This window comes from Zalophus californianus, chromosome 3 (assembly GCF_009762305.2).
Source record: "Zalophus californianus isolate mZalCal1 chromosome 3, mZalCal1.pri.v2, whole genome shotgun sequence".
Lineage (NCBI taxonomy): Eukaryota > Metazoa > Chordata > Mammalia > Carnivora > Otariidae > Zalophus > Zalophus californianus.
The window spans coordinates 76,786,744-76,808,464 of record NC_045597.1 but is presented as its reverse complement, the minus strand read 5'-3'; the positions used below and the strand labels follow the sequence as shown (position 1 = coordinate 76,808,464).

The following is a 21,721-nucleotide window of genomic DNA, read 5'->3' as shown; positions in this document are numbered from 1 at the left end:
GTCATCACAATGTCTGCATTATTAAGTAAGATTACATTTGGCATATAATAAATAAAATAAGATCCCTTTGTGGTGAGTCCATGGAGTGCTAATTAAAATTGGCTAGAGAAGGTGAAGTTTTTGTTTCATATTCATCTGTGGTTATATATAATCCTCAAGGTTTGTGTATTGATAAATCCAAGCAACCCTTGCTCTTCCACCTGTGGTCACATTAACATCACATAAAGAGCATGCCAGTGGAACTATTATTTGCCACCAGCTGTTTCCATCTGCACTGTCACCAACTATGTAGCCAAGGGTGGAAGCATATGAGGCAAACATTGTTGGCAGAATCTCACCTTATTAATTAGAGAGGTCCCCGTTAAATAAACCTTTGGATACTTCAAGTTTTCCATTTTCTTTCACATTCATTCATCCCATCATTGATCAAATACGTATGGGCACCAACTATGTGCCAAGAACACTTGTAGGTGTTGTCACTCTGGTAGTCGACAAAACTGACAACAATCCCTGCCCTTATGGAAGCTGAAGCTGAGGTGAAATTGATTAGGGTAAATGCTAAGTTGCTGTTACAAGAAGACCCCAAAATATGGCCACTTAAGTAAGACAGATGTTCCTCTCTGCATTCTGCAGGCCAACATGGCGGAGCGGGTCCCCACTGCAGAATATCATTCAGAGGCCAGCAGCTTGCTCCAGGGCACTTTGCCAGTCTTTGGATATCTTCCTCATCTATAGGATCAGGACTGGCCATAATCCAGCCATAACCTGCTTGCAGCCCACAGTGAAGGGGAGGGCTGAGCCAAGCAATTTGTCTCTAAATTGAAGATGACAGATACTGTACACGTCACTTCCGTCATCCCTCCCATTCCCTGTTGAGTCTGATTTCGACATATCACCATGCCTAGCTGCAAAGGAGGCTGGAAAATATGGCCTCTGGCTGGGCTCAGCTTAAACACAAGCCCAGCGGGTTGCGTTCTTTTGCCCCCACCAGAGGGGAGAATGACAATGAACCAAACAAGTTAAACACATAAAGTGCAGGATGGCAGGAAGGAAAAGCCAGCAGGGAAGGGGGTAGGAAGCCCTGGTGAGATACTGTAGTTTTAAAAGAGTTTGGTGGAGAAGCCTCGCTAAGAGGATGATATTTGCAGAAGGGCAGCTGAAGGAACAATCTGCAGCCTGGGATGAGCCTTGCCGACAGACAGTGATGGGCAGGAGAGGTCTGTGGGGAGGGAGGGATTGCGGAAAGAAGCGAGGAGGTCGGGGTTGTCAGAGGTTGTAAGAGGTCATCTTTTGGACTCATTTTTTTTTAAGATTTTATTTATTTATTTGAGAGAGAGAGAGAATGAGAGATAGAGAGCACGAGAGGAAAGAGGGTCAGAGGGAGAAGCAGACTCCCCGCTGAGCAGGGAGCCCGATGCGGGACTCGATCCCAGGACTCCAGGATCATGACCTGAGCCGAAGGCAGTCGCTTAACCAACTGAGCCACCCAGGTGCCCCCCTTTTTGGACTCATTTTTGAGTTTAAGATGCATATCCCCATCCAAGTGGAGATGTTCAATAGGCTGTTGGATAGATGAATCTAGAGTTCAGGGAAACAGCTCAGACTGGAAATAAAAATTTCTACTTATTCTTTAATGTGAAGGTCATGGTCATTTCTCTAGGAAGAAATCAGCCAGGCTACAGATAGATCACGAGACTTTCTTAATAACCAACGTGTCCCAGTGTGCCTGGCAGCTAGCTCCGTAGGAGCTCATCTGGCCCAATAGACACTTTCCCTGAGCCCTCAGCCTCACTGTTGGTGGCTCTTGGTGTCTGCATGATGAGCCACTACTTAATCTTGTCTATGAGGAAGCCAAACTTCAGAGAGGGGGAAAGTCTTGTCCGTGACCAGGGTGGAAAGTAGTGAGAGCTAGAATTGGGAGATCAGTTTCCTTCCTCCCAAGCCAACCCTCCCTTTGTCAGGAGGATATGCTGGCAAGAAGGATCTTCTGTTTAGCGGGTTTTTAAACAGCCTGCTAGGAAGTTGACATGGATAAACACGTAGGGAGATCAGTAGGAAGCAGAGCTATGGAATTACCAATGAAACCTCGCAGAGCGCACGTGGGAGCGTGATGCTTCCCACCCGTCCCAGGCTCAGTCGCCTTCGTAAACATGCCTCTCCTCCCCGCCTCAGTGACGCTCAGGCATTGCTCCATGTGCCCGCCGCCAGGTGCTACACCAACATCCACGCTGAGGCCGAGGGGCCCTGAAGTACTCTCCCAGGGCAGGTGCCCTTGTGCGGAACTGGCTTCATGAACGCCCGGATGGTCTGCTGTACAGAAAGTCCCCGGATCTCTCCGTGGTCTGGCTGGTTTCTCCCTGCAGAAATGAGCATGGCCTGCACGTAGACACGGACCACATTTTGTTCATCTTCCCCTGGCAGAAAGTTTTACTCACTTACAAGCTACGTGCACCCACGGGCCAGTGCAGTCCACTGGTTTCAGGTCTCGAGCACTCTCACTTTGCTGTATAGACTTTGAGCAAACTACCCAAAGTCTTGGTTTCCCTGTTTATACAATGAGGGCCATCAGCGCATTCTCACAGCTCTGACGGCTTGTAAAGGGAGTGAGATCCCTGGAGGTATGTGAGCAGTGTCCAGGCGTCTAGTGAAGCCCATTTCGGTCAAGGTCAAGCCTGCGCATTGAGTTCCTAATTTGCAGCTTCTCCGGGGTCCCTCTTCTAAAGACTTCTCCATGACTCGTCAGAGTCCAGTAACACAGGTCTCTCCGCTATATGCGTCTCTCCAGCTACATTCTGAAGCTGCTTAGGGGGTGAGATATAAAGAGAGTATCTCTGCAATTAGGATATTTTGCACCTTGGTCACATTCCAAAGAGGGTAAAAGTGAACTTGTATAAAAAAACACTTGCCAGACTTCGTTGGCCACCTCTCTTTTCTCTTCTTTGTCTATTCAGATTCTCATTCGACTTACTTAATGCCTCGTAGGATGTCTTATTCACAGTAGATCCTCAGTATGTGATTGTTCCGCTGAGCTGAACTCCTAAGGAAATGTATAATATAACATTGCACTTATCTAATGTAATATGAAATTTAAGCTAAGAAAACAGTTCTCCCTCTGAAGTAACTATGCCAGAGGGTAGTGCTAAGATTATAGTGGAATTTAATAACTTAGTTAGGGTAAGAGATGCCTTTGTATTCCAGAAAAGTTAAAACTTTCCGAAGACTGTGGACATTCCTGTTCCCAGTTCTTCAGAAGTCCTATCAGAATCCTAATAAGGTATGAGTAAAATTCCTTGCAGGCATTCAATATACTTGGTCAGCAATGGACAGGGAATTCAGTTGAGGCATGTGGGTGGAAAGAATCTTTAATCTCAGTATCATTGCAGCGGTCACAGGTCAGCAAAACAAGACTTTTTAGTTTGTACTAGATAAATCTTTTTCTGAGAAATTCTCAGCAACACCTCAATTAACCAGAACTTAACAGAGTAGAAGCCACTTCATATAATTGGCACCAACCTCCTCCTCCCCCCGCCCTGCTTTTTTTACTACTCAAATCAAAAAGATTTGATCAAAATCAGAAAGGAAACAGGCTTTTAGCAGAAACTTACGCGAATGAGTTTCTAGGGTTGTTCTTAAATCCAAAGATAGGCAGCCCTATCTCTCATAGCGTACGTCCACGTAAATGTCTGCATTGTTGTATGTGATGACCTAAAAATGATGAGCCCGTTTCCTATAAAATAGATTGTTTGCTGTAACTGTTGTCATAAACTTGTACATATAAACAAAAAATCCAGAATGTGGTTTCCAGAGCCCTGCTTCCCATGGAGACCTCTCTGAGAGGGTGTCTGAGTTAAAAAGACACCTTTTCTTATGCAGGTGTCAAACGTTGAGAGGTGAAAACTACTGTATTTTTCTTGTTCATCTTCAGATGCTACTTCCACGGAAATGTATAGAGAAGGGGCTTACTGAGTTGCACTTTTTAAAAAAAAATCGATGTTATTATGGCAACTCGATATCATTGAGATTACAATATTAGTACCCTACCATGGAAAGGTATTTATTCCTATGATTCCTATACTTCTACGATTAGTTTGGGGAAAATAAATGCTGAATCACAAACCACCAGACTCAAAATCCTCATCGGGTGCATTTTAGCATGTTTATAAAGCAGAAACATTTCCTTTCATATGAAGGTAAGTAAGATGACTAATATACTTTCAAAGAAGTTCAAGAAGAACTTAAAGGATTCTAATTGTGACTCTACTTTAACCCGAAGTCCCAATTCTTAGTAGGGTTTTCCTGAATATCCAATACTATGTGAATTGATGAGCTTAACTTGATAGTTACAATAGCGTTAAAAACTTTGAGGTCTTCAGCTCAAATCATGTACTTTGTTTCATTCTGACGACAGCTCTTGCTAAAGCCGAGCATTGTGTGGAGCTGGGTTACTTGATGAAGAGTTTTCAGCTGATCTTGCTCTGAAGTCAACCACCTTTCTCACAAACATAAGCGAGGTGGCAGTTTTCCACAGCTGCACCATTTGGTCCAAAGAAATAAGAGTTACATCTCCCAGATCCCTTACCCTGCGGTGTAGTCAACTATTTCCCTTGCACAGGATATAAATTCCTCTTCGGTTATTGATTTGTCAGTGTTTGTACAGCTGGGCCTGTGTCCATACATCCTCTTGTGAATTTGTCCACTGATAGAGGCTGTTTCAGATTTGGATTTAATCTCTATTAGGTCAGGGATGCAATTTGTTTAACTTGCTGTATGATGAACTTCAGCATGTGCTGCTTGATGATTATAGGATGTCTACATAGCTATAAGTGGTAACTATTTTTTATGAATATTAAACATGTTTATGAACAAATATCCTTTAAAATGTATGATTGGATTATGATTCCTAATCATCCAAGCCCAAGGCATATAGCTTAGGTGCCTTCTGGGTGGCAGTTAGAAACTTTTATCAGTGTGGCCCCAGAATCACTGAGCCTAGAAGTACCAAGACTTGATGTTCCCAGATGATCACTCCTGCTATCATATTTTTGTGATTCAATATTACTAACCCAGAAGTTTTTCTCTGGTTCTAGCCTCAAGTATCTTACAGTGGAAATCAATCTTACAGGGTTGGGGGGGATATGTAGCCAGGGACAAGAAGAAGGGTACCAGCTGATTAGTTGGCTTGTGTTTAGGACTCACACTGCACAAATATAGATACAAACATTTAACGTCTCGAGTTGTTATGTCCGTATGATAGCCATGAGCCACATGTGGCTAACAGGCACCTGAAATGTGCTTAGTCCAAAAGGAGATGGTGCCGTCAATGTGAAATCACATTGGACTTTGAAATTTTTGTACAAAATAGAGGATGTCAAATATGTCATTAATAATTTTCATATTGAATACATGAATACATAATATATTTTGAGATCTGTTAGGTTAGGTAAAATAGATTAATTTTTCCTCTTTATTTTTCTTTTTTTAACATGGCTTCTAGACAACTTAAAATTACATGAGGGGCACATGTTACGCTTCTCTCAGGCCACAGTGGTCTGGAGTAACCCTCAGCCTCGGGGTGGGGGGAGCTCCCACTGAGTGGCGCTCAGGATCTGAGAGCATCCGAGGGGGAGGATGAGGGCCCACCTCGCCTGGGGGGGGGAGGGGGGGCAGGTACCCAGAAGAAGAGAAAGCATAACTGCCCCTCTCTTTAGGGTTCAAGCTCTCTCAAATCCTTTTCAGGTTAGTTAGTATGTTCTGAAGTGACTGCCCTGAATATAGTTTCTGACCTAAATGAGTTCATTCTTCCCAGTACCCTAAAAAAGTTAAGTGCTAATTATTATCATCATGAATAGTAATAGCAACCAATAGCTAATGATTCTAGAGCACTGAGCAAGGGGCTGTTCTACATGCTCTATCTGATAAAACATGATTTCATTTTTTTTTTAACAGCCAGGTGAGACCGGCCCTCTCCCTACCTCCGTAGAACAGAGGTGCGTGTGAGACTCCAAGAGATTAATTGCTCAGGGTTACACATCCAGAGATTAACCCAGGCAGTGAGATTCCAGACTCTTAGCCCTCAACAATGACACACTACCTCCCTCTAGAAGAGAATGTCTTTCTTGACACTTGAACACGTTACTGGGCTGCCCTGTAACAGAATAGCAACACTATTCGGTTTTTTCTCTAGAACTTAGGACCGTTGTTCAGTCATTCAGCAGCCAGGCATTAAAAAATGCTTACTGTCTCAGAAACTGGGAGTTACCATTAGGTTGTGAATGATCCCACGCCATATTTTTCCCTAAAGTTGCCCCCAGAAGCATCCCTTAATTCAGTGTGCTTGAAATGTACGTAGTCTAATTCCCATTAAATTGCAAATATTACATACCTACGATGCGCCAAATGCTGTGTCAAGCACTGGGAGACAGAGAACGAGGAATTCCATCTTGCCAACAGCTCTGCTCTAGCCGGCCTAAAAGCACATCCTGGCAACACCGTGTGTTGAGAGTTGCGTGCCCACAGTGCTGTGGGAGAGGAGGAGGGGCACATCCACACACCTTGGGGTATTAAAGAAATATTCTAAGAGGAGGGAGCACTGAGCCTTCTTGAAGAAGGCTCCTCTTGTCTCCTGGGGTCTTTCTTCCATCACATGAAGGCCATCAATAAAGGCGGCCACCAAGATGGGGGTAAGCGTCCGAGTCTCCTGGGTTGTTGAGAGCCTGCTGACTCCATTCCTGCGTTTTGCAGGTACCAGCAAGGTCAACCTCGTGAAGATCCCGTCCACGGCCTCCAGCCCACGGGACACAGCCCTGGCGGCCGTAATTTGCAGCGCCCTGGCCACCGTCCTGTTGGCCCTGCTCATCCTCTGTGTCATCTACTGTAAGAGGCAGTTTATGGAGAAAAAACCCAGCTGTGAGTGTTGAGCTCTTTCTGTTTCTTAGCATTTGGGTGAAGCGTGTTTATTATCATTGTCACCGAAGGTTCCACGAGGCCTTGACTGAGACCACAGTCAGGAGCTATTAAAGGGACAGAGCACACCTGGAAACGCAGCTCACAGTCCCCTGGTCCCCCAGAGGCACTGCTTTATAAGGACATTGAAAAGGCAGCAGTGTCCCGTGCCACTAGGCAAAAGTGAAAATCCTTCCAAGTTCTGGCAACTGAAGTACTCTATAGTTTGAGCTTTAACAAATTCATTCCTAGTTGTTTCTCCACGTAAGAAGACATATTTTTAAATGTGAATGATAGCCATCTTTTTCTTCAGAAATATTAAGAGCTAGAAGGGTACCTGTCTGTGTTATGGTGGTCATGGGCTCTTTTATAGAGGCAATGGTCTTCACTGACAGAATTCTCGCCCCTTGTAGGGTCTCTGAGAGCACAAGACATTCAGTACAACGGTTCTGAACTGTCATGTTTTGACAGACCTCAGCTCAATGAATCTGCTCCCAGAGCATGTTGTCAGTGCCATCAGGACTCAGCCCAGACCTGCGGTAAGTGCAGCCCGGCAAGGGGCCATTAGGGGAATCCCAGGGACACAGACACTGCAAAGAATTGTCCCTGTTGGCCCCACAGCTCGGTTGCTCCGCTTGGTTTTCCAGTTAAAGCTGATCTTGTTACATGATTCTCTGTCCCCTGATGGTTTGGGTGTTTTGAGCCTCTTAAGTATTAAAAAGAAAAGAAGGATCTCATTAAAATTCTAGGATTGTCAGCAACTTTTTAAAGCAAGTTTGCCTTTATTGTTTTGGGTCCACTGATTGAAAACAAGATCATCCTTTTGTAGAGTAGGAGCGTGTTTCCTGTCTTGTCCGGTGGATTCAGGCTGAACTTTGATGGGTCTTCTTAATGTCTTTTTGGGTTTCTTAAAGAAGAGCAGGAGGGAGAACTATGGCAGGGGTTTCCACCAACTTCAACTGCCCGGGGGACTACTCACAGAAAAGGAAGTTTAGGGAAGTCATGCAAATGGAAATTGGTTTCTCACCAGGGCAAAAAATGGGCAAAGATAATACTACTTTCTCTGCCACTTATTTATATTCCTCAACACAAGGCTCCCACACTTATACTTCCCTCTCGGCCCCCACTCTGCAAAGCAAAACTGGATGGCAGTGCCCTTTCTAGACAGCCCCTGCCCGCCTGGCTTCGCGTTCTCAGAGCACCTTTGAAGCAATGCTCACAGCACCATTTTGTCTCTTTGGAGCCACTCTTTAAGCTGAGTGTTTCCCACTTAGATTGACTGACATTCCTGGAACGGTGCAGTCTTTCCTACTAAGAAATTACAGGATTTCGTTTTCTGATCTGACGTTCCATATGTGGAGTAAGAAGTTTTCAGCAGACTGATTTTGCTACTGCTCGTTACTGTCTTCTGTTTTAGGAATGGGTCGGGAACAAAATATAGGACCTTCTGTGGTGTGTGTGGATCTATTTTTGCCTTTGCCTACGTAGGGAATAGACTTCTAGACAGTATGGACAATAACTGAGTGATCCTCAAAACACCCCCAGCACTGGGGTTCCCAGACCCTGAACTGGTACACTAGGCTCAGAGGGAGCAGGAATCATTTCCTGAGACATGAACTCGGATGTGGTAAAATGCAGCATTGGGCAAAATCTGCCTCTTCTTAACTTCTGTCTGAAAAGAAGGCTTAAATGGGCAGATGGCCTTGGTGCATGTCCCCTTAACAGAACAGCACGCTGAGCCTGGAAAGAATTCGCCTGCTACTGCCCAGGTTCCGTATAGCTTACCACTTACGTGGTTTCCTACTTCATGGCAGTGCCTTTGTTCTTCGAACTTTTTACTTTGACATCATTTAAGACTTACAAAAATGTTGACAGAATAGCACAAAGAATTCTCACACCCTCTTCACCCAGATCCCCCCCAATTAACATTTTATCTCATTTCCACATCTGCTTTATCATTTTTCTAAGTACGGTAGAGATATGTGTATTCATACACGTTTTTTCATGTCCACTTAAAAATCAGTTGCAGAGATGATATCTCTTTACCCCTTAATACTACGGTGTTTGTTTCCTAAGAACAAGAACATCCTCTTACAGAACAGCACAGTTATTAAAATCAGAAAATCAGCATTAAATCAAAGCTTATTGTGTAATCTACAGAGCACATTCAGGTTTTCTGAATTGTCCCAAAATTTATAGTGAAAGAAAATCCCGGATAACACTGTTGCATTTAGTTGTCAAATCTCTACCTTATTTTTATCTGGCACAGGTCCTTAATCTTTCTTTGTGTTTCGTGACATTATTATTGTTGACAGGCACAGGCCAGTAATTTTGTAGAGTGACCCTCAGTTTGGGTTTGTCTGATGTTTCTGTATGACTAGAAACAGAAATCCTGCAGGGGTGATGCTGTGTCCTTCCCAGTGTCCCACATGAGGAGGCACAGCGTGTACAGCTGTCCCTTTCCTGGTCAGGTCAATTTGGGTCCTTTCGTTAAGGTGGCACCTGCCAGGTTTCTCTGCTGTAACATGATTGTTGTTCTCTTTGTAATTAATAAATATTTTGCAGGAGACTCTTTGAGACTGTGTAAATATCCTGTTACTCTCCAGACTTTCACCCAAGAGTTTCGTATCCTCTGAATTAGTCATTACTACGATGGTTACAAATGCTTGTTTTGTAATTCCATCATTTTCTCCACATTTATTAGTTGGCTTCCTGCAGTAAGAAAGAACTTCTTCCCCATTTATTTATTTACTTGAATTAGTGCAGACTCATGGACCCTTTTCCACAGCCTCTACTCCTTTGCCATCATCATTTATCTTGGTGCTCATGTTTTTCTAGGTTGGGCCAGTTCAGGTCCCTTCACGTTGGCTCATGTGTCATTTTGAAATGTCCTGATTATTCCTTAGCACTTTCTTCATCTCTGGCACACAAAAAAAGTTCCAGGCTCATCTTGCACTTTGGCTGCTTGAGCCCTAGAACCAGCCATTTCTAAAAGGAAAGGCAGTGTCTTTTGCTTTGAAATAATTTTGAAACATCTTGCGGTGAGCATGACATGGGCTTGCCGAGCTGAATGGCCGTGGATCCGGGTGAGTTCCCCGAGCTCACGGCAGCATATATTCACACAGCGAGCACAACGTGGGCCCTGTGCTGAGAGAGATCTGGGCGAAGGTGTGCGGGTATCTGTCCTGGTTGGCAATTGCATGTCAATGTTTAACACTCATTTTTAAAAAGGAAAATTTCACCATATTTTTTCCTTTTATAAGAGTGAGAAGATCATTTCTCGTGCAAACTTTGGATACACAAACATACATGTATATGTAAATATACAATTTTTTCACATCTTTTTCTCTCTCTAGATGTGAGTCTTTATCTTTGTATGCTTTAGTGTGTGTATGTGTAGAATCAGAATTATATATGTATGTATGTAGAGAGTTCACCAAATGTTGACAGCGTTCATTTCCAGTTTATACGGTTGGGTAATATTTATTTTTAAATTTCTTATCTTAATCCCTCTCTTTTAAAATTTTTTTTTCTTCAGTACCCTTGTGTTATTTTTGTAACCGAAAATTGATGCTGCCTCAATGAACACAATGGATTGTAAATATGTGCGCACACCTCTAGTTATTCCTTATGTTCCATTCCTGGCAGGAAAACAGTAGTAACTCTGTGTGTGTGTGGTGTGTGTGGTGTGTGTGTGGTGTGTGTGTGGTGTGTGTACATGTGTGTGTGGGGTGTGTGGGGGTGTGTGTGTGTGAGGTGTGTGTGGGGGTGGGTGTGTGTGAGGTGTGGGGGGGTGTGGGATGTGTGTGGGGGGTGTGGGGGTGTGTGTATGTGCGGTGTGTGTATGTGTGGTGTGTGTGGTGTGTGTACGTGAGGTGTGTGGTGTGTGTGTGGGGTGTGTGGTGTGTGGGGGGGGTGTGTGTACGTGAGGTGTGTGGGGTATGTGGGGTGTGTGTGTGTGGTGTGTGTGAGGTGTCTGTGTGGTGTGGTGTGTGTGTGTGGTGTGTGTACATGAGGTGTGTGGTGTGTGTGTGAGGTGTGTGTGAGGGGTGTGTGTGGTGTGTGTACATGAGGTGTGTGGTGTGTGTGTGTGTGAGGTGTGTGTGAGGTGTGTGGTGTGTGGGGTGTGTGTGTGTGAGGTGTGTGTGAGGTGTGTGTGGTGTGTGTACGTGTGGGGGGGTGTATGTGTGGTGTGTATACATGAGGTGTGTGGTGTGTGGTGTGTGTGTGTGTGTACTGGTGTGGGTACATGAGGGTGTGTGGGTGTGTGTGTGTGTACGTGAGGTGTGTGTGAGGGTGTGTGTGTGGGGTGTGGGAGGTGTGTGTGGTGTGTGTACGTGAGGTGTGTGGTGTGTGGGGGGTGTGAGGTATGTGTGTGGTGTGTGGGGTGTGTAAGGTGTGTGTGTGGGGGGTGAAGTGTGTGTGGGGGTGTGTGTGGTGTGTGTGTGGGGTTTAAAGGGTCGAACGTGTGTCTGTTCCTGTTCTGTACCAATAGCCCACGCGGCTGGATGGCGCTCCTATTTCTACCATCCCCTCACGGGACAGGGGAGTCTGATTTCACACTCTCTCACACCCTCTCACACACTGTCTCACACTCTCACACTCACACACACAATACTCAAACACACACTCTCACACTCACTCTCACACTTACACACACACTCACACAGTCTCAACGCTCACACCCTCACACACTCTCACACTCACTCTCACACACAATACTCAAACACACACAGTCACACACACTCTCACACTCACACAGTCTCTCACACTCACTCTCACACTCACACACTCACACACTCACACAATACTCAAACACACACACTGTCACACACACTCTTACACACTCACTCTCTCACACACTCTCAAACACACACTCACACACTCACACAGTCTCACACCCTCTCACACACTCTCACACACTCAATACTCAAACACTCTCATACACACTCACACTGTCGCTCACACACTCACACACTCAGTCTCTCACACACACACAAAATACTCAAACACACTCACACACTCACACACTCTCACACTCACACACAGTCTCACACTCACTCTCACACTCACACACTCTTACACTGTCACACAGTCTCTCACACTCTTACACACTCTCACTCTCACACTCTCACACACTCATAGTCTCACACTCTCACACACTGTCACACACTCACACAGTCTCACAGTCTCACACTCTCACACTCGCTCTCACACCCTCACTCTCACACACTCACTCACACACACAATACTCAAACACACACACACTGTCACACATACTCTCACACTCACACAGTCTCTCACACTCACACACTCTCAAACACACACTCTCACACACTCACACACACTCTCTCACACTCTCACTCTCACTCTCACACACTCTCACTCACACACACTCTCAAACACACACACTCTCACACACTCTCAGTGTGCTGTTACCTTTCATTATGATTTCTATTGTGGTAAAATATACACAACATAAAATTTGTCATTTTAACACTGCTTCGGTGTGCAGTTCAGTGGCACTGAGCCCGTTCATACCGGTGTGCCGCCGTCACCCGCCCCCCATCTGCAGAACACTTCATCTTCCTAAACGGAGACTCCGTCCCCAGTAAAGAGCGCCGCCACCCCCCCCCACAACCCACGTTAGCTCCTGGCACCCACCATTCTGCTTTCAGTCTCTATGGGTTTGACTACTCTAAGTACTTCAGATAGGCAGTGCATCATCATTGTAAGTTAACAAAAAAGAGAGAGAATTAAACCTCAGATTTCCTTTCCCCCAAAAGTCACCCAAAGGGGAATAGCTGAATTTTCTCCAGCACTGTTGAGACAGTATTGAAGAGAAAGTTCCCAGGAGACAGCCTTGTGCTTCACACCTCTGCTGGCTTCCCTAGGGCCTGTTCACTTGATTCCATCTCTGTGCTGTGACGAGGCCTGCAGCGTGGACCGGGCGACTCTTGGCTGTAGGGTGCATTCCAAGGCGACACTTCAGGAGAGGTAACGTGGGATTTTTAATCCATAAAATGTCATATTCCCTTGTGCAAATATGCATTCTACTGGTTTACCAATTTTCATGTCAAACTATGAGACATCATTTAAAAAATATTACTGATGACATTCCGGACATCGGAGGGGGACAAATCCTTGGCAAGAGGTACATGAGTCTCTCGGGGTTATTGATATCCAGTGTGACATTCTTTATACTTTACACTCTATTAATTTTGTTTTTGTCTCATATTCATGATTTGTGACACTTCTGTCATGCGTCGGTAATTTGTAACATGTCATTTACTTCTAGAATTTTACAATAGCCATCAAGAAACTCAGTTAAGACCCAGGAAACTGCCTGTTTTAGACATTGGGTTAAGTATAACTATACTGGTTAGAAGTATGTACACAAATTCAGTTTGAAAGTAAGTGGAATAATTAAACTTACTGTATGGAAGCAAGTTTCTAACAAAGGAAGCACTAGAATTCTAATATAATCAATTTGCTCTTTCATCTAGAAAACTTAAAAGCAGAGCTGGGTGTTGCTTTGTAGTGGTGTTTTTCCTCCCCGTAGATGACTTGAACAGCTTTTGAATGTGTGTTCAGACACACAGGTCCAGTGGGGGAGATGGTGCCCACGTTCTTCGGGTCCCTTCCGAGGTCCATCTGTGGTGAGTTTTCAGACGCCTGGCCTCTGATGCAAAATCCCATGTGTGGTGACGACATCTCTCTTTGTGACTCTTATCCCGAACTCTCTGGAGGAGATACGCATTCTCTCAACCCAGAAAACGAAAGCTCGTCCTCCTTGGATTCAAACAGTAGTCAGGATTTGGTTGGTGGAGCTGTTCCGATTCATTCTGAGAACTTTACAGAAACTACTGATCCCTCTAGATGTAACCACTCGCTGACAGAGCCAGTGCTGACTCAGGATATGCTGACGACCAGAAGCCAGCTGCGTCAGGAGAGTGGCAACATCGTCAGCCTGACCACACAGACGTCCCTTCAGGTAAGGCAGTGACTAGCCTTGAGAAGGACACGGCATTGACTCATGCCAGACCCAGGGGATGGGAACTCGGCTCACCATAGAATGTGGGGAGACCTGATGAGAAGGCTTTTCCATCTTTCATAACTTCTTGCTCTTATATGTATGGAGAATATATTTTAAATTAATCAAGAGTCTTTTGTTGTTGTTGTTGTTGTTGTTAACTAACGGGTACTCTGTAAGGTCATAATGAGCAGCTGCATTCTTTTACTCCTTGCAAATCCAAGTACTTAGCACAGCACCCCCAGCTCCGTTCCTGATTGAGAGAGTCAAGGGAGCATCTTGTAAACAGTTCCTCACCTTCATTTACCCTGTGATGTTTTCTGCCCAATACTTAAATGCACTTCATTCACCATCAAGTTAATGGCAATTTAGATCTCTCCTGTTTTTTCGAGATTGCTCTGCTTTGACTGATCGGTTTGGCTAGAAATTGATTGTCGGTTGTGATCCAGGTCCAAATACTGCAGAAGAACTTTCTAGAAAGAAGGTTTAAAATCAGGTTTGCAAGGAGATGGTGACTACAGGGAACTGGGGTTTTCAGGCAGGCTGCAAGGCTAGAGGCAGAGAAGCGTCAGGGAAACCTGCGCACCATCCCTGCTTTCCCCTTCTGGCGAGGATGTGGCCGTTCCTGAATTTGACTTAATGTCTACAAGCATTTCCCTAATATAACCACATATACTGTTGGAATACATTCTCTTGGGGAAAAAAATGATGCCAGCCTTTAGTATAAAAGGGCCAAGTCACAGCAAGAGTAAGGCTCCCAGGCGCCCATGAGGTCCTGCCTGCACACCCCCCTTGCTCTCACTGCTCATGGGCAGCCAGCTCAGGGGCCCCGGGTCCTGGGGAAGCACTCTGGCACATTCTGTGTCTGCTCTCGAGAGGGGCCTCCATTTCCACGAAGTCCTGTATCCTGGTCTCATGATGTTAGACACAGTCGGAAGTCAGAGTGTGAAAGGAGATGTGTTCCTTTCAAGAATAGCGCATAGGTGTTGATCTAAATCTGCAATACTTTTTCTCTGAACTACAAATTCCATAGAGAATTTATAGAGAGTTCTATGCAGAAAGCATTTGTTGGCTTTGGAGAAAAATAATTTTGTTTTTCTCAAAATAAAGGAAATGAAGAAGAGCTAAGGGAAGAAAAGCAAACAAATTAGGCATTTAAAATGTAAAATACTGGGGCGCCTGGTTGGCTCAGTTGGTTAATCGACTGCCTTCGGCTCAGGTCATGATCCTGGAGTCCCAGGATCAAGTCCCGCATCGGGCTCCCTGCTCAGCAGGGGGTCTCCTTCTCCCTCTGACCCTCCCCCCTCTCATGTGCCCTCTCTCTCTCTCAAATAAATAAATAAAATCTTTTTTAAAAATGTAAAATACTGGTGCACCTGGGTGGCTCATTTGGTTAAGTGTCTGCCTTCTGCTCAGGTCATGATCTCAGGGTCCTGGAATCCAGCCCCAAGTCAAGTTGGGCTCCCTGCTCAGCGGGGAGTCTGCTTCTCCCTCTGCCTCTGCCCCTTCCCCCCCCCCCCGCTCGTGTTCCCTCTCTCGAGCTCTCTCTCTCAAATAAGTAAATAAATAAAATCTTTTAAAAAATAAAATAAAATAAAATGTAAAATACATACCTCTGTAGTGGAGGAGAAAGAGTCTTTACTGACCTTGTTCTTCTGAGCCATCCCATAATTTGTATAACTTCCATGATAACAGTAAGAAAAGGCAAGAGTTAGCGGAATTGCGAGTAGGCCTAAGAACAGAGTGTGGCCCACAAGCCGTGGGGGTTGAGCACGTGTGCCGCCCTGAGGAGGAGGTGACAGGCCCTGAGAGTGGGGGAGAGAGGCAGAGAGATCCTGCCCCTTCAGGAGCTAAGCCCACCACCCCAGTCAGTTGTCTTGCCAAGTACTCTAAAATACAAGTCTTGGGAGACTCTTAAAATTAAATCTGAGACACAATTTCATTACAAGATGCTGAAGTTTCTTTGATATCAAGTCAATTGGTTTTGATCATAAACTTACTTTACCTTCACAAATGTTGTTAGGGGCAAGTCTGAGTAGCTAGAATTGTGTTCCCAGTGACTATCTACAGTTTTTCAGAGTACTGTCAGCAAATAAAATCACCACTCATCTTAATTGTGTAGCGCGTCCCCAGTTTCGTGATGTAAATTCTACGACTAAGGAGTGAAACATCTCGATTTCAAGTCATAGCAAAACCAACTCATTCTCTACCTTTTTCTGTTTGTGTTGTTGGTGAGGTGGGGGTAGGAGTAAGCATTATTATTACAGCCATATGAATGTAAAATCATTTAGGGTAGAAGATTGGTGTATATAATGGCATTAACTTCTTTTCAAAGACAATTGTCAAGGTAATCATGATCTACATAAAGATACTTTTAACTCAGATTATTATGACAAGAAAGTTATAGTTACATGTAAAATGAATGAGAAAATGTTACCTTCAAGATACACAATATAATTTGTTAGCGAAAGGTTTATTAGCCTTCTAAGATGTGTTGTCTTATAATTATTAGATACTTTGGTAAATATAAATGAGGCATTCTGAATTCAGGAAAGGAATTTTTAAAAAGTGAATCGTTTCAGTTTTCCCCCTATAATTAAAAACAACAAATAGTATTTTGAACCCATTTTAAGAGATAATCTTATCCAGGTTCTGAAAAACCCTTTGTCTTTGGTTGCATTTACTGAGCGTGTGATATTTAGTGAGTGAACCTTAATCTTCGAAGGCAAATAGGAAAGACACAACTGTACATCTTTGGGAGATTGACCCTCTTCTTTGTTCCAAGAGCCGGCCAAGTATTTAGCTCAACAGTTCTATTTTATTTTCAATCCATTAGATTCCAAAAGGCAATTCAGACTTCCTCTTAACATGCTGATTCTACAAGGTAGGGAACATACTTCTCATAAAGAATTTCCTTTCAGCAGCTTGGTATTAGGAACCAATGGACTTTCAGTTCCTTGAGTTTGTGTTTAGTTAGCTTGGTCCATGGGCTCATTCATAATTCAGGAAAGCACAGAATTTCTGTTTGAGAAATGCATAAGGGCAGCTAGAGCCATTATAGCGCCCACCCCCTCCCCGTTTTAGTGATTACTTTTTGTTTATTTTCAATGGAACTTGAAATTCCTACCTAGGCATTCACTCATGTTTTCAGGTTTTTTAACCTCAATTCCCTCCTCTTATCCAGCTTTATTGAGATATAGTTGACATTTGCCATTGTGTGAGCTAAGGTGTGCAATGTGATGATTTGATACGCATCTGTATTGCAAAATGCACAATGGCACTTTTGTCTTACAGGGTCAGATTGCTAATGCATGATGCATTTGTTTCTAAAAACTGTATTTTTACACAGCAGTTTTCTTGTGGGTGGTTTAAGACCACCCAGAATCTGATGATGATAGTTCTGGTGCAGGATAAAGCAAATAGGTGGGAGAACCTCCTTTAGTCTGAATGACTCAGTTCTAATCATATTTTCCCTATACACACCTCCCCAGAAAGGAACAGAACAAAGATATTTGGGACATCATTTCCTAAAGTACTTGGGAGAATGGGACCAGCCTGTTTACTTACAGGAAAAGCTCTTTTTGGTGATGTTTTTAGCCATCATTGGAAATGTCAACATGAAATAATAGAAGGAATGGTAGAAAAGGTATGAGATGATCTGGATTCTAGTTGCTCAGTCTTTGAAAATATCTCTTTCTTTTTCCATGTTGGCAAAATGAGTATCATTTGTCTCCCACAGCAGCGTTAATGAGGTTATTACGGTCATACCAATTGATCAACATACTTGATGAAACTATCTCAGATTATTGAGAGTTCTTTCAGAATCTTCTATTTCTAGATTCTCTCCTTTGACCTAGGGAAAAAAAAAACTTTTCCTGTAAACTTACCTGATATGTCACCAATGAATGAAAGCTTACTGCATAAAATGAAGGTTCTATTTACTTGCAGTAACGTGCCTTTGGCCGATGCCTCCAGATGTCAGGTTGCTGCCCTTCTATGATAAGGGACAGATCTACACCACTTTGCTGAGGATATTTGCCCTAGGAAGAATGTGAGCCTTCCAGGAAGATCATTAAAAGAGAAATTATTTCCAAACCACCTCTAAACTTTCTCCAGTGGGTTAGCAGAAGTTTTAAATGCAAAGAATGAGAGTGTCACTATTTATTAATCGTCTTTGTTCTTTCAAAGAAGAGACTAAAAGGATCCTAACATCTTTACCTACAAATGCTTCAAAAGAGTGCAACATAGAAACAAGCTTTAAATGTTTGGGGTAAAAAATGAGCAAAAGAATTGTTTGTTAATACATTTTGTTTCCTGTGGGTCACATTATCGTCTCTACAGTGTTATTTGGAAATGCTGAGTGACGGTGAGTTGTTATAAAATCTTTATTTTATTCTCAGAGTACATATGTACCTGGATATTCAAACACCATTAATGAGCTGCTGGTCCATATGTTATTGAAGTCATGTGTACTACTAGTAAAAGTTATTAACAATAATTTTTAACAGTGATAGCTCAGCAGCTTTCATTTGTAAGGTATTGTTTTTCAAGCTTTCCTTTCTGTTGCTGTTTTAGGAAGCTTAAAGGACTTGCTTCTTTCTGCAGTAGAAGAATATAGATGGAACCCAGCGGGCACTCACCCCTCCGCTTGGGCTTATGGACTGAGCACGGTCTGGACCCTGTGTGGCTTCTGGAGGAAAAAAAAATAAATCTGAACCAAACTGATGGCATTTTAAGCCTTTCAACCAGTTGCTTCTGAGCCAGACCAGCTGTAAGCTGAAACCTCAAGGCAAAACAAAAAAAGACTCCAGGCACTCGTGATACTCTGCATCTTTCCTAAACAAGAAGCTTCCATGCCACAAGCATAACTTCAAAGGCTGATGGCTCGAGTTCGCAGCCTATGAGATTATGAGCATATAACAAGAAACAGAAATGCATTCGTGCTTATTTTCGTGGCGAGTGTGGTTTTACCAGACTGAAGACCCAGAGTATAAGTTTTCATTTACACTTTGTTTCCAGAAATAATTTCGTATAGCTGATTATCCTACTAAAAGTCAGTGTCAGATTAGTTACCTTAGTTTTTAGGTAGAGTGGTTCAAAAATGACTGTTTCTATTTGATGAAGCTCACTTTTTCATCATCTAATTAGCTTAGGAGGTTAGAATAGACTTCATACTGCCTGTCTAAATCAGGGGTTTGTTAGATGAAGTTAACTAGCCTAACTAGGAATCAGAAGAGAGCAAGTCTTTTCCAGAATCGACACTTGTAGCCTTCGCCACTGAACCCCTGCTGGAGCTAGCGGGGGAGGGGCCTGAGTGGGGGAAGTGGTGGGGAAAGAGTGCCCACCGCCCTGCATGAAAAACCACTTAGCACACGTATCCTAGAGACTTGTATACAATGATTAACATATTTCTATGAAAATCAGTTGATATGGAAGCATTTGTTACTTCTGTCCCTGTGATTGAGCTTAGAAGATCCAGAATTCCTCTCTTATAGAAGAGTGATAATTTATAAAGATAATGGTTTCTTTTCCTCCACCCTGCCCCCACCTCCTGCCTCTTGACAACCACCAACCTGTTCTCTCTACCTGTGAGTTTGTTTTTGTTTTTGCTTTTTTGCATTGTATCTTATACTAAGGGCTTTAGAAATTACCGCCTATCTCGTTCCCCTACTACTGAAATGTAACACCACGTATGTCATCTTAGGAGACTACACTACATACTAGAAGGAGAAGAAAAAGCCCAATTTGTAAGCGGCCTACAGGTGAACAGTTCCTCCGGGTCCTCATGGAGTCTGACCAAGTAGCCCTCTGACCGTGCACATTTTGTTAGCACAGTAATCTCCTACCTTAGCCAGTGATGCTGGCTTTAAGTGTGGTGTCAGGCGCCCCATCCCTGGTATTTACACACTAGAATTTTCTCTATGGCTAAGACAGAAATGAACCCAGTTCAGTCAGAAACCGGGGGATGGTTCATTTGCTCTTAATCTTTATGCCCTGGAGAGGAATTACTTGAGCAGGATTTATCTGTTTCCTCCTTGAACCTACATGATCAGCTCTGGCCTTTGTCTTTTAACTGATTACTATTAGCTGAGTCACATTTGCACTTAAAGAAGTCAAACATGACTGTGGTTGAGTGCACTAAAATACTTGGTTTCACAGTCAACCCCCCCGCCCCGCCCTGATCAGTGTCTTTTACCTAATATTAAACTGAACGTGCAAAAACTCTGTCTTTCTTAGGACATTTTTTTTTCTTCTCGCTTGCTAGACCATGCTTTTCTCTCTCTGTAAGACATGAGGAAAATCTAATGAGCCCTCTTCCTCGTGGCTGAGCCAGTTTCTCTCCCCGTAGTCTTAGGCTCTAATATGTATGAATTAGCTTGCCTGGGCTCCGTTCTTCTCGGGACCTCAGTTCATTGAACCAAAATAAGAAATTAGAGTAGTCTCAGGGTGACCCACAATCTTTTATGTCTGTCTAGTGCCCTCTTTTCTTTTCCTTTCTTAACATTAACCAATGGTTTTTAAACTTTGATAACTCGCCAGCTCTTATGAGAGTTGCCTTTAGGAAAGTCATGTAAAATATTTAGGATTTGACCACAAGATGTCTATGAAAATGCACGCTAGAGTTTCCTCGAGTGGCTTCACTGTAATTCACATATGTATGCCATTGTTTGCAATCTGATCGTTTTGTTTTGACAGAGGGATGATCAAAGTCGGCCAGGGTTGTGTTCCTTCTGGTGACCTGAATATATTTTCCACATGTAGAAACCCTCCTCGACTTCAAAGACAAATACTTGCTGGAGAAAGCTAGATGGATGGGCATGAGACTGTGGCCCCAAACCCTGAATCATCACTTTGGAGCAGTAAGGAAATGCTTAGGTTGAAAGTCGATTTCATTTGATACTGCATCTGAAAAATCCTGGGGCTGTTTTACCAAGATGAAGACATTTTACCACCTCCCGCTGCAGAAACATACAATAATTTTAGATTCTATACTCTGTGTAAACACTTGAGAGGGAAAGCCCAGTCTGCATTTCCCACAGTTGGAATACCCTACAGCACTTGCAGGAACTCGGCCGCTAGGGTACGGGTACCAGGAAATCATCATCAGGTCTGGGAGTGAGAATCGGGGTGACTTTGAATGTTGCAGAAACCCACCAACAAGAATGAGACAAGGATATGGGGAACGACCATGTAAAGGCATGGGTTTTCTCATTTTGTGTATACGGAATATGTTTTTCAAATATAGAGTTTTCTACTTTAGATAAAACATTAAGTTGCTATTACCTAGTTAAGCTCTATTGTCTATGCTAGGGGTAAAAAAAAATGTTGAAAAGAAAATGAAAAAAGTCCATCATTGCTTGAAGGTCGCCAGCTTGAATCGATTTAGATGTCATCGTTACTATTTTGCATACTGGAATTTATAAATTTGTAAATTTTCATTTTCTTATACAAATAGTTTTGTAATGCCCTTTTTTATATGTGAATAAAATTGTTACCTGGTATTCGTATTGACATATCCAGTACGAAAGTGATTGATGATGAGAAAACGGATTTGCTTTCCTCTCTTCCTCTCCATATGGGGGCCTTGCTAAGTTCTGATCCTTCCAGTTTAACCCTTCTGTTCCTTCAAATGTTATGGGGGGGATTTGAAATCCTTCCCGGTGAGCTGGTTGTATTTCTCAGACGTCAAGCTACTGAAGAATGCTGTGAGTTATTTGGGAAGCTTTGGCATCAAGATTTTATTAT

General features: G+C 43.4%; 1 protein-coding gene across 2 annotated transcripts in view; it reads left to right on the top strand.

Moving 5' to 3' along the window:
• The window catches only part of TNFRSF19 (TNF receptor superfamily member 19), an 82,665-nt gene extending 61,188 nt beyond the window's left edge, over positions 1–21,477 (top strand). Inside the window, exons 6-10 of one of the 2 annotated variants that reach the window (XM_027591451.1) lie at positions 6,742–6,906; positions 7,356–7,481; positions 12,837–12,939; positions 13,537–13,936; positions 18,551–21,477. In XM_027591451.1, coding sequence (XP_027447252.1) covers positions 6,742–6,906; positions 7,356–7,481; positions 12,837–12,939; positions 13,537–13,936; positions 18,551–18,559 — 803 coding nt within the window. In that variant the 3' untranslated portion in view covers positions 18,560–21,477. Of the gene's footprint in view, positions 1–6,741; positions 6,907–7,355; positions 7,482–12,836; positions 12,940–13,536; positions 13,949–18,550 lie in introns of those variants that run through there. The other variant, XM_027591449.1, reaches the window with a different exon arrangement.
• The last annotated feature ends 244 nt before the right edge of the window (positions 21,478–21,721 follow it).